The sequence below is a fragment of the Macrobrachium rosenbergii genome, chromosome 10, assembly GCF_040412425.1.
Source record: "Macrobrachium rosenbergii isolate ZJJX-2024 chromosome 10, ASM4041242v1, whole genome shotgun sequence".
In the NCBI taxonomy this organism is placed as follows: Eukaryota; Metazoa; Arthropoda; class Malacostraca; order Decapoda; family Palaemonidae; genus Macrobrachium; species Macrobrachium rosenbergii.
Window position 1 is genome coordinate 17,735,053 of NC_089750.1, and position 15,000 is coordinate 17,750,052.

The 15,000-nt window shown below is 30.1% G+C and overlaps 1 protein-coding gene across 2 annotated transcripts in view; it reads right to left on the minus strand.

The window, feature by feature from the left end:
• Window positions 1–15,000, minus strand: part of LOC136842519 (protein unc-13 homolog 4B-like) — a 43,485-nt gene that overhangs the window by 11,577 nt on the left and 16,908 nt on the right. For both annotated transcript variants that reach the window (XM_067109924.1, XM_067109923.1), the window contains exons 3-10: window positions 10,631–10,873; window positions 8,707–8,773; window positions 7,949–8,060; window positions 7,123–7,167; window positions 6,599–6,704; window positions 3,074–3,274; window positions 522–874; window positions 51–164 (exon numbers count right to left, since the gene is read on the minus strand). In XM_067109924.1, coding sequence (XP_066966025.1) covers window positions 51–164; window positions 522–874; window positions 3,074–3,274; window positions 6,599–6,704; window positions 7,123–7,167; window positions 7,949–8,060; window positions 8,707–8,773; window positions 10,631–10,873 — 1,241 coding nt within the window. The remainder of the gene's footprint in view (window positions 1–50; window positions 165–521; window positions 875–3,073; window positions 3,275–6,598; window positions 6,705–7,122; window positions 7,168–7,948; window positions 8,061–8,706; window positions 8,774–10,630; window positions 10,874–15,000) is intronic.

The window sequence follows — 15,000 nt, forward strand, 5'->3', positions numbered from 1 at the left end:
AAAATAAACTGTATATAAATCGACTGACTAGGCAGATCCACAGAACTAACCACTGCTTGGAGAAGCCTAAGAGAGCCGCCTTAATGACACTATGTAGACAGAAGTTGTTGTCTTCCATGAGTAAACTTCTGATCTTTGGATGAGTCTGTATACTTTTCATTGTCCTGGTGAGAAAAGGAGAAGTTATTTAGAATGTGAAGTAAATCATAAAAATTAACCAGATGTTTATTTAGATCAAAAAAAAAAAAATTCAAATAAAAAAATTCATTTGATTTTTTCGTAATTCCCTAGGAAAATATTTCATTTATCTTTATCAGAGACCAGAATTTATAAGTTGGCTATCGCTTTATCCATGGACCAGTTGTGCAGAATTTTGAGGAAATACATATTTGCATCTTTAATATCAAATAACAATTCTCGTGTAACTTTACACCTTTAAGAGCATAACTAAATATAATATTGTTTATAGAAAACACTTGATGAAAGTTTCTTTAACAAAAACATAGACTGAAAACATAGACTGCAACATAAATGCCAACTGGGATTTAGACTGTTCAGGGAGATCTGGCGGAAAACACTCTTCCAGATATTTTACGGAAGCAATACATCTGTCAATGACGTCAGAAACTGACTGACTTAGACGCTCCTGCTCTGATAAGGAATACGCGCCGACAACCAACGAAGATTTAACGCAATTAAACTGCGTGAGTAACAGTTGCCAGTCCAGTGGAGACAGCAGAATTGTAACATTGGTCCACCATGACAGGCACTGGCTAGCTGGGCTCAGATTGTGGACTAAGGCAAACTGCCGAAGAGCTGCTTTGGCACTTGCTCCTAAGAGCAGGTCTTCGTCAAATTTACTGCATGGGCCATTCTGGAAGAGAAATAAAGGAATAAGATCATTCTATAAAAGTATAAAGGTAGTGTGATGAGAACACGCATGGGTATGTATACATATATATATATATATATATATATATATATATATATATATATATATATATATATATATATACTATATATATATATATATATATATATATATATATATATATATATATATATACATATATATATATATATATATATATATATATATATATATATATATATATATATATATATATATATATGTGTGTGTGTGTGTGTGTGATTGTATACACATATATATGTATATGTATGTATATACATATATATATATATATATATATATATATATATATATATATATATATATATATATATATATATATATATATATATATATATATATATATATATATATATATATATATATATATATATATATATATATATATATATATATATATATATATATATATATATATATATATATATATATATATAAACAAACTGTAAGCCTTGTCAGTTTATATCAAGAATGTAATTGATATCATTCTGCTCTGAAATTTTTGTGTTATCTCAAGTTCAGTAAAACCTAGGATTTGAAGTCACATCTATATAAACATCAACAATACAATTCATCCAACCTAAGTCATATACGTGTATCGGAAGCCTGATTATTTCAGTGCTGATCCCAATGTAACCAAGAAAGCTCAGCAGTGACACCACACACATAAGATTTTCTCCAACTCCTTAAATGTGACTATTGATCGGAATTCAAACAAATGAGATATTCCTGAGGATCGTGAAACCCATAATATACTATAGAATGCATCTTAGAATCTACCACCTATAAAAATGGTTTAGCAATGCTCCAGAACGCTTATCCCCTCCAAAAATTTGACTTTTATTTGTCATTTGCTGGCTACTTGGAAGCACGACCCTGGTCAAAGGACTCGGCAAATATTTTCGGAACATCGGACTCGGGAGTCAGGGCTGCAATTGCAATGCTTCGAAGATGGAAAGCCTCTAATATTTTCAAGAACTGACATTTCTCTATAAATGATGATTAGTTGGTGACTGCAAATTACAGTAAAACCATTTCATTATTGCTTACAGTTGCTGAAGGAAATTTATTCGTGCACAAGGCAATTCTTGCACTTAAAATCTTATTTTTTTTTATTCTAGTATTTCAATTATAAATTTTGCATTTTGCATTTTTCTTTATACAAAAGAAGACTCATATACACAGTCTCTTCCTTTTTTTCTTAGCTTTCCCCCTCAGTTTTTTTACTTAGTCTTGTTACCAAATATTTCTTTTTTCGTCTTCTCTTACAATTCATGTTATCGTTAAATGAAGAGTTATTTCCATAACGAATTCTAAAGAAATTTTATACCATCCTTCTAACACAGTTGTTACTTCAGCTGCTGGAAGGATATCTTGAGGATTCTCAAGTCACCTTGTACAGACAGAAATACTTTAGCCCATACCAAAAGAAGCAAAACAAGTATGAACGCTTTATTTGTCCTTCCTCTGGCTTCGTGCCCAACTAGAACATGTTGTTATGACTTCATGCGCAAAAACCTTCGCCTGAACTCTATAACAGCTCGAAATGTTCTTATAACGATTCTTCGTTTCTTTGCAGTTTCATAATCTGTACTTCGGTTAACGTCCTCAAATACTCCATTAATTTCACTTTTGTCTGCAGTACTTGTGAAACAAATATGAAAACATTATATTTTCACATCACACAGACTTTCGTTAAATAATTCACTTGTCGTTCTTAAAAGTAGGCAGTGTTTTATCATAAAATTATATATTCTATTAATATTATTCTCGAAAATCTGTCCTATCATTAACATGGAAAACATGACTCAAAGTTCCTCTTCCTTATACTCGTATAGTACGCCAACACTCATCTCTCTCTCTCTCTCTCTCTCTCTCTCTCTCTCTCTCTCTCTCTCTCTCTCTCTTTCCTTATATATACTTTATATATATATATATATATATATATATATATATATATATATATATATATATATATATATATATATATATATATATATATATATATATATATATATATATATATATATATGTGTGTGTGTGTGTGTGTGTGTATGTTTATATGCAAGCTTTAAACTTCTCTCCATCCCCAAATTTGTTTTCTTAATATCCTGGTCCCTGCACACAGCTCTCAAAGATTACCTTCCTTTCCTGGGGAGACTTTTTTCTCTCGTGATCAAGGAGACACTTCAGCAGGATCTCATAGTTTTCAAGGGCGTCGCATTCCACGTCACTCGTGCAGGATATATGTCCCGAGAGGCGGACTCTCGTCGGCGCTTTCATGTTCTCCCCGAAACGGTTCTCCATGTCGTACCAGCCGGTGATTCCCTGCGCCAGGATGTCCTGGAAAGGAGGAAGGTGATCGGTGTTGCTGGCGCTAAAATTAGGAAATTTAGTCGGAGGCTGACTCGGTCAGAATGAATAGTTGGAAAGGCATATTTTTTTTTTTTTTTTTTTACAGCGAATTTTGCAACGCTAGTGAGTTGAGATATTAAACAAAAATATAGGTGAAATCTAAAAATAATAATAATAATAATAATAATAATAATAATAATAATAATAATAATAATAATAATAATAATAATAATGGGGTAACAATAATAATGCATGTCACTTAATGATCTTAAGGAAAAGATCGCTTAAAGATACCTTATGTCACTTTAATAATCTTAATAATAATAATAATAATAATAATAATAATAATAATAATAATAATAATAATAATAATAATAATAATAATAATAATAATAATAATAATAATAATAATAATATATATTATTATTATTATTATTATTATTATTATTATTATTATTAGAAATAGCGCAAAACTAAATTCATTTACAATCAACCATATTAACTAATATCACAAGGAATGAAACAACTAGGATCCTTCCAGTTAGTAGTGTTTGTCTGCAAACCAGAATTTTGCAACGCTAGTGAGTTGAGATATTAAAAAAGTATAAGTGAAATCTAATAATAATAATAATAATAATAATAATAATAATAATAATAATAATAATAATAATAATAATAAGATTGGGCAACAACAAAGAGTATGTCACTTGCCCTAATCTTAAGGAAAAGCACATCGCTTAAAGATACCTTAAGCATTAATAATAATAATAATAATAATAATAATAATAATAATAATAATAATAATAATAATAATAATAATAATAATAATAATAATAATAATAATAATAATATCTATTATTATTATTATTATTATTATTATTATTATAAATAGCGCAAAACTAAATTCATTTACAATCAACCATATTAATTAATATCACAAGGAATGAAACAGCTAGGATACCCCAGTTAGTAGTGATTTTCTGCAAACCTGAGGAAAACCATCGTCCACTTGTGCCCAGTCGATGAGTTGCATGCAATGATGCAGTTACTCATACATCATGCAGTGGCTAAGCCGTCGGCAACGTGAGATGAAAGTGATTGTATTACCGAGATGTGTTATGTAATAGTGCACCCTGTTATTTGTTCCTTACCCCAGTACTCTAATACATCACAAGATTAGAATATGGTTATGAGGAATATTTACGGCACATGGACTTATTTACTTTCATTGCATCAGTAACATCTACACACACAGATATATATACATACATACATATATATATATATATATATATATATATATATATATATATATATATATATATATATATATATATATATATATATATATATATATATATATGTATTTGCTTATATATATATATATATATATATATATATATATATACACATGTGTGCGTATAGTGTGTGTGTGTTTGCCTATATATACATATATACATATATATATATATATATATATATATATATATATATATATATATATATATATATATATATATATATAATATAATAGGCCCATAAAACACTATTTAAACGTTATATATTTAGGCACTTGCTTATATGCCCCTGTTCATATAGAATATATATATATATATATATATATATATATATATATATATATATATATATATATATATATATATATATATATATATATATATATATATATATATGCGTGTGTGTATGTGTATGTTACTGACGCGGTGAAAGTAAACAAGTTCATGTGCCATAATTAGTCCTCATAACCATATTCTATTTTTTTGTGTTTTGGGGAAATTTCAAACGTCCAAAATAAGAATTTGGATCAAAATGTTGACCTTGTAATTATATAGTTGAAAATAACTTGTAAAAATAAGAGCAAATTTTATTGTAGAATTTTTCAACATTAAATTTTCAGTTTAAACTGCTGACGTCATAAACAGACGCAGCTGGGTTTTAGACATAATCTAATATCCTTTTATCAATTATCAATTATGGATTGATCTTAAATCCTCTTTATCTCTTTCATACGTGGCATCAAGTTACCCAAAATAATGATTCATGCTGTTAAGTGAACTCATTAACCAAGCTTAATCAGCTTCGTAATTACTGTAGGTAGTCTTCCAATTTCCATTCAAGTCCCTCTTTTTTTATATTATTTGGACTAAATGTCAATTGATGGAAAGTTTGCGCATTGCTTAATTTATTATCAGCTGGAATTAAATATAGCTTCGTCATTATAAGATCGACAGTAAAATCATATATTTGTTTTAAAGTTGTTTAACAGAGAAAATCTGAACTTATATGAGTTTCAAAATAAAAGATTTTTATTTACAAAACTTACAAAGTTAAATACTGATAGGTATTCAACCCTTAATCAGCAGAACACTATTACTAGGAATATTGATTCTTTTATGTCAATGCTGATTTTTTTTTTTGTGATTATTTGCATAATAATTATGCAATGTTGTGAGTGTACAGTATCGTACATAAATGAATAAACATAAAAACCTGTGAAAGCTGAGGTCACATGCTCCAAGCCCTAACTCACAGATTCGACGAGCTTATTTGATAACCCATAGATTCGACGAGCTTATTTGATAACCCATAGATTCGACGAGCTTATTTGATAACCCATAGATTCGACGAGCTTATTTGATAACCCATAGATTCGACGAGCTTATTTGATAACCCATACATTCGACGAGCTTATTTGATAACCCATAGATTAGATTTGATAACCCATAGATTCGGGCTTATTTGATAAATACATTCTGGCACATTTTAGATACATTCGACGAGCTTATTTGATCCATAAATTCGACGATATTGTTTGATAACCCAGAGATTCGACGAGCTTATTTGATAAACATAGATTCGACGGGTTGATAACCCAGACATTCGACGGGCAAAAATGTAAATTCGACGATATTGTTTGATAACCCATAGATTCGCCAACACTTATTTGATAACCCATAGATTCGACGGGCTTATTTGACAGATGCTTCTGGCACATTTTAGATGTCGCCCATCCATTTACTGACCAGACTTGACAATGCTAAACTTCTCCGGTTGGATTACCAGAAGGAGGGCAAAAATGTAAATATATAGCATACCGCGCCAACACCTATATACACACACACATATATATATATATATATAATTGTATATATGTATGATGTACATATATATATATTATATATATATATATATATATATATATATATATATATATATATATATATATATATATATATATATATATATATATATATACTGTATATACATGTGTGTGTGTGTGCTGAATCCTACCTTTGCTTTCAGGACGAGCTCAGCGAGTAGAATGTACTTTGGTCCCTCCGGAGGGTTTCCTTTGATGAAGTGCCTCTTTTTCTTCTTTTCTTCTTCTTTTTCGTGCCTGTGATAATTTTTGTGAATTAGTGAAATTAAGTCAAAGGCATCATAACAATTCAGAATATCCTATTGAAGGTTATTTATACAAGAACGTTATCATTTTTCAATCGTGGATAATGAATAAAAACATGGATCTTTCTTTAATGACAAAAATAAATTAAATGCCTAAAAAAAATTGATGGAAATAACTCATCAGTATTTCTCTTCTCAGTAACAGAATGTGACTGGTAGAGATATTGCTACTTTTCGTTATGCAAGCCAATTCTTCTGCAATATAGAATTTGCATTACCATGAGATTCAGAATACTGATTTTATTTCAGTAAATGTGTCCGTTATTTTTAGCTGGTATAGTCCACAATAGGCTTCAGTACATAAGAATTTATTTAGTTATTTATTTTTTTTAGATGAACAAGAAACTTACCACAGTTCGAGATGTATAATGTCACTGCTTAGGTCAGTGAAGTGCCTGAAAGATGAAAATATGGATGTGTATTATGATGAATTTCATAATTATCAGAAAGATTTTTTTCAACCTAGCAAATGGATTACAAATTGTACGTAAATCACCATTTGTTATTAATCAAATTACGCCCATTTAACGTTAAAGACCTTATCGAAGTTTGGGCAAAATGAGAGACATTCGGTCGAGCTAAATTTACTGAAGAATTAATTTTCAACGTATGAAGGTGGCTGTTCTCTTTTGTCATCTTAGAAAAACAACTCATTGAAACAACTTCGCCATTGTTTAACATGTCAACAATTAAGGTGGAATTTAAGTTCATCGTCATCGTCGCCCCTAACACCACTGGACGCCTTTGTGAAATTAGTTCAGTTTTACGTTGTTACAGAAAATTTATTGAAGTTATTAAAAATTTACCGAACATTTTGATCTTTCATTATAACTGATTTGAGGTGTGTCTGCATTCAAGCCTAAGTATTAAACTTACTTTAATAAAAAAAAAAAAACTAAACGCTTTGCTTATTTATAAACAATTCGCGTTCTTGGGGTAATTCATCACAACATTTATTTAATGCCTAATATTTGGAAATAATTCGCAGAAGGTCTCTACTATAATCTCAAAGGGCTATGATTGATATTCCTTCCATATACTGATAATCATTATACATTATATATATATATATATATATATATATATATATATATATATATATATATATATATATATATATATATATATATATATATATATATATATATATATATATATTGCATAGATCTAACTTACGTCTCAACGGAGTATTTCCATCTCGGATGGCGAGTTCCTCGTTGTAATGGAGTTTCAAATTCCTCCCTAAATTTTGGTCCCTTTCTAATTCGAACGAAGCTGTTCGTTGGTTCTGTGGAAAGAAATGTGTGAGTCTGAATTTTCCTTTTACCATACAGTTATGTCCATCAATTAAAATGCAATGATAATTAATCTTATCATGACACAGAAGAAATATGCATATAATTTCACACATATATATATACATATGTGTGTGTGTATAAACATATATATATATATATAATATATATGTATATATGTACAGTATATATATATATATATATATATATATATATATATATATATATATATATATATATATATATATATATATATATATATAATATATATATATACATATATACAGTATATATATATATATATATATATATATATATATATATAAATATATATATATATATATATATATATATATATATATATATATATATATTATATATATATATATATATATATATATATATATATATATATATATATATTTTTGTGTGTGTGTGTGTGTATGGATGCATATAATCATATATATGGGTGTGTGTGTGTGAGTACGTATATGCTTGCATGTATTTATATGTAGTAAATCAAAATAAGTAAGAGTAGATTTATGAATTTTCGTATATATCTATGTATGTGATCAAGTTATTTTTTAATATATAATTATTTTACATTTGCTCCCGTGTTATTTAATAGTAGTCACTTACCTGTGGTATCTCTCTGAGTTTGAATGTCTGCTTCACCTATCGTCAGATTAAGACGGAGTTTAGCGAACTGTAGGGAATTAGGCAAAATATTATGAAATTAGACTATTTTATTCTGGGAACAGCTGTAAGGAATTAAACAAAATATTATGAAATTAGATTATTTCATTCTTGGAACAGCTGTAAGGAATTAGACAAAATATTATGAAATTAGATTATTATATTCTGGGAATAGCTGTAAGGAATTAGACAAAATATTATGAAATTAGATTATTTTATTCTGGGAATAGCTGTAAAGAATTAGACATAATATTATGAAATTAGATTAATTTATTCTAGGAACAGCTATAAGGAATTAGACAAAATATTATGAAATTAGATTATTTTATTCTGGGAATAGCTGTAAGGAATTAGACAAAATATTACAAAATTAGATTATTTTATTAGGGGAATAGCTGTAAGGAATTAAGCAAAATATTATGAAATTAGATTATTTCATTCTGGGAACAGCTGTAAGGAATTAGACAAAATATCATGAAATTAGATTATTATATTCTGGGAATAGCTGTAAGGAATTAGACAAAATATCATGAAATTAGATTATTTTATTCTGGGAATAGCTGTAAGGAATTAGACTTTATTCTGGGAATAGCTGTAAGGAATTAGACAAAATATCAAGAAATTAAATTATTTTATTCTGGGAGTAGTTGTAAGAAATTAAACAAAATATTATGAAATTATTATTTCATTCTGGAAATAGAATACGAGGCTACAAACTAAACTTAGGTCCCCAAATCAGAACAGTGTGACAACGGTCTGCTCCTTTAGAACTTACGGTAAGTATCTACAGACGATGTCAGTAAGGCCAATCGTAATTGGTGGAGGTTCATATTTAGAACTAACCATTGGTTATACTGGTCTCATTTATGGATATTTACTGCCAGCTTCCCATAAAACACAACAAAAGAACAGAAAATCACGGGATAATATCATCGAGCAAAGGTGAAAAGTAATTAAAGATACATAAAGTTGATCCAACAACAGAACTTAAAACGTCAAAGTAGAAACGCATAAACAGTTGAGACTAAAACTACTGGTGTATCATCAACAAGCAAAGACAAAAACATTTAAATGAACAGTAAAATCCCCTCCCTTACTAGCAACCAGCTATTAAAAATCTTTAGCTTGAAATATCTCTTTGAGGTTGCTCTGAATAAAATGAGAAGAAAGTGGGTAAAAGGTTTAAGTCAAATATGAGAGAAGGTTCTCCCATTTTTTTCTAGCATTAAAATTCTTTGTCCTCTTGAACAAAAATGATTTTGCTTCTCGCAATTGATTTAAACATTAGAGGAATTAGACTGGAAATTTTCAATAATTCATAGAAATTCTGGATAATGAATGCAAATGAAGACCTACCAAGCGTTAGGTAAATGGAGTGAAAATAGCTCTAGAAATGATGATGGTCCTTAATATCGAAGAAACGCAAGAGAGCGTCAAAGTTTCAGCACTGTTATTCATCCGAGATTCATTGACGAGTATTAAATTTTTAAATGTTGCAGTACTCGTGATGTTATGTCAGACATTAAAGAAGTTTTGCCTGTGCGTAATAGGAATATAGATATTTACATATACATACATAAATTCATGGTAAGGGAAATACTCAGACATTAAAGAAGTTTTGCCTGTGAGTAATAGGAATATATATATTTACATATACATACATATATTCATACGTATATATATATATATGTATATACTGTATATATATATATATATATATATATATATATATATATATATATATATATATATATATATATATATATATATATATATATATATATATATATATATATATATATATATATATATATATATATATATATATATATAAATTAGTTTGGCGTTTATGGCAAGTCAGAACTACCTTTCTTTGCTGTGCCTCTTCTTTGAGTTTCAGGATGGAATCCTTATCCTTGTTGAAAGCTTCCCCTAGGGTCTCCAGAATCTCGTCGAGTGTGACGACGCTGGAATCAGTTTCCTTCGCCTGTTCCGTGTCATAACACGGGCTGTTCCCTGCGTTGGTCATACTCCTGGGGACGACCCATTGGATATTCTTTGACATCAACGATACAAGAGCGTAGATGACGTCGGAAAGTGTCGTCTCGTTCTGAAAGGATATGGTGGTTTTATAACATTAGTATTATTATCATTTGCATGCATAAAAGGTCATTGTTTTAATTAGGCTGGATAATTGCATACCCATTTGCATACTCAGGTATACTTGGTTGTCTGCAAACATGTTATGTTTGTAAGGCTATGTAAGTGTACCTTACTATCTCTTCTTGTATATTCATACATGCTTACGTATATACATACATAAATTCATCAGGACCAGCAGTTAATTAAGTACGTATGTGGTAGTTACTGTTTTTGTATATATATATATATATATATATATATATATATATATATATATATATATATATATATATATATATATATATATATATATATATATATATATATATATATATATATGATTTATATATATATATGAATTTTTACAAATGATTTTTAATATCAAATTACAAATGTTTTTTACCTAGGAATATCCCCGATATCCCCGATGGGGAATGATCACTGAAGGGAATTTATAAGTGATAAATGGATCGAGACCCGGCAGTACCGATCCATTTATCACTTATAAATTCCCCTTCGGTGATCATTCCCCATCGGGGATATTCCCGGGGTAGCGTGAATTGATATTAAATAACATTTTGTAGTTTCATGTATATATATATATATATATATATATATATATATATATATATATATATATATATATATATATATATATAATTTTTGTTTATATATCTTCACCACAAGTTATTTTTCCTTAGTCTGGGAGGCACCAGAAGGTACCAGCTATTTTGTCACCCCCAATATTTTCAGGGATAAGGTTGGCCCTACCTTACCCAAGACGTTGGTGCCCATTTACAGCTGGGTTTGGGGCGACTGATGTTTACAAACCGAGATCGAGCCAAGGACTTTACAAATACAAATGAGACATTTGTATCGCGCCACGTTCCTCTCTGTAACGATCAGTTTATATGCTTTTATGAAGAATTCCTCAATTTAAGCAGAAATTAGTAAACTGTGAACTGTAAAGTTTTTCTTTAATTTCATTCTGTATTCTTTGCATTATAGCCCCTCCTTCAAGCTCACAACTAAACTTTGCGGCATCACTTTTTTATTGCAATCGTATTAGTATGTGGCGTTATCCCTCATTGTATCATTATAATATCACATTTGTACACGTGCCTCAGAACAAGTTCATGATCAGTACTGTTTATCATGCAAATTATACAGATCATACATTATTGTCCATTAAGAATATGATTACTAATGTATGATGTAGTGATTGGTTATGAAAGCTTTCATCAATCCCTCAAATGATTCCATTACACGTAATAATGTCATCATTATAATCTACCTTGTTCATCTGATATATGCGTTCCCTTTACTAATGGAATGTAACTCTCACTCTGAAGGTTTTTCTTGATCCTAATTAACTGTATGTGCTCATCTGAGCTCTGCCTCGGTCTAAGGGAGAACACAGAAACGCATCGGTGCTGCTGCTGCTTCAATTTCCCATCAAGGTTCGTTATGATTCATCAAACTTGATGCATATTGGGAGACACGGAAGGTTTTCATTTGTATTCCACCCCGATTTCCCATTAGGTCTCGTTGTGATTCATCAGATTTTATACACGTTTGGAGTCGTGGAAGACTCTGATTCGTGCTCTTTTCTGATTTTCTGTTGGGATTCGTTATGATTCAACGAACTTGATGCATATTGGGAGTCACGGAAGGATTTCACTTAAATGCAACTCAGATTTCCCATTGCATTTCGTTATGATTCATTAGACTCAGTGCATATTTGGAGTCATGGAAAGTTTTCGATTTGTATTCCTCAACGGTGGCGGAAATCTCAGACCTCGGGAGGCGAAGACATGTCTTGTTTTCTGTATCTGTTTTGGATTATTTCTTCATCATTCTTTGTAAACCGTTTATTTACTTGTCTTTGCCTTTGTTTCATAATAGAACTATTGCATAGTTTACAAACTCACTTGCAATTTAAGACAAGCTGCGCAAAAAAACAATTACCAAATGAAGACATGTGAATGTTATGCAAACAAGGCTTGTGCTGACAGAAATAAGATATATTAAATGGAGTTATTTTTGGCGATTTCAAAAGTTCATTTATACGGAACACTCTTCTCTCTCTCTCTCTCTCTCTCTCTCTCATACATATACATACTTATACACACACATACACACACACACACACACACACACACACACACACACACATATATATACATATATATATATATATATATATATATATATATATATATATATATATATATATATATATATATATATATATATATATATTCGTTCCACCTGAAGTTTTAAATGGTAGCATGCACAACATCACATGAAATTCTCGCTCTCTCTCCCTTTCAAGAAGTGCTACAGTAAGCAACTGAATAAAACAACTGCAGTTTGATAAGAAATATTCTTTTTCTATTGGTCTAAAATTTCGTTCATTTTCTTTATTATCTGTATGTCAGCATCAGTTGTGGCGGATTACCCAATAGACTAATTAGGCCAAGTCTAGGGCCCCAACAGCCTTGGGGGTTCCTGGTTCCAAAGTCGCTAGCCTGTATATTAAAAATTGTGTAGCTGCAAAGATTTTTGGAACCTTATATATATATATATATATATATATATATATATATATATATATATATATATATATATATATATATATACATATATACATACATATATATATATATATATATATATATATATATATATATATATATATATATATATATATATATATATATATATATATATATATATATTACCCTTAGCCTTGTTTCTTAAGAGGGTCCCAAAGAGTCTTACTCCGGCACTGACCATCAGCTATTTATATGAGAATCACATTTTACGTAACCACCGGAAGACCAACAGGTATTTTGTTATAGACGTGATAACGACAAACAAACATAAGGATATTAGCTTTCATAGAGTGCTATTGCTATTTACAAATAAGAAGTAAAAAACCAGATAGCCTACCGTTAGTAATGCATTCTTCTCAGGATGCTACAAAAAGGAATTCTTTTGGCGATTACAGTCATCAGCCATCAATCATATTTCAACCTCTGAGACTATAGTGTCCGATGATGATGATGACTATAGATGTCATTGAAGGATATTTCCGTAACGAATTCTCAAGAATATTTTACATTGTTTGAATGCGCTTCGCTTTATCATACGCGGCTTAAACAGTAATGTACTTCACATCGCTGGAAAGGCAATTTACCACTTGTACACTGTGTAAAGCGGAACTGGATATCTCTTTCTACGATGTATCGTGAGTTTTCTAAATAAAAGTAGAAAAATATTTGCCTCATGGCTAAGTTTTACTCATTTTATCAATATTCAGCTTTTGTGTGTTGGGATTTCTAAACACATCGTGATGAAGATCAGCACTTTAGCTTTAAAATGGCATCAAATCCGTTAACGTCATTTAATCCGTTAACGTAGAACGATGTATAGAGTTACACAGAACGAATAGGGAAAATTGTTGCTAAACATTTTTGCTCAGTAATTGTAGAGTGAGTGTTCTGGTACCGTGTGCAGAAAGATCTTGAGTCGCCCCTGCCCTCCTCCCCCCGGAAGATCCGACAAACCATAAGGATATTAGCTTTCATAGAGTGCTATCCTCAGATACCGTTAGGTTTCTAAGCATCAACCATTTCAAAGCGATGATGAGGAAAAAGTCATTGAAGACGTAAGTGCTACGTTGTTTGAAGGCAAGGGTCAAACGGCGAATCGCTAGGTTTTTAGAGCATCGATATTCTTGATTACGTGAGTTTTCTAAATAAAAGGAAAAAGATTTGGGGTTTATGGGATTTGCCTGGTGAATGGGGAACTACTACAAATCCGTTAAAGAGGTGGTGGTTTTGAACACTGGACCTCAACTGAAAATTTATGTTCGTCAGCATGCAGAAAGATCTTGAGTCTCCCTCTCTCTCTCTCTCTCTCTCATACCATTTCAAAGCTTGCTACGATTTCTTCTTGTTACGAAAGGAAAAGATTTGGGGTTTATGAGTGCCTGGTGAATGGGGAACTACTACAAGAGGTGGTGGTTTGCACTGGACCTCAACTGAAAATTTATGTTCGTCAGCATACGCTCTCTCTCTCTCTCTCTCT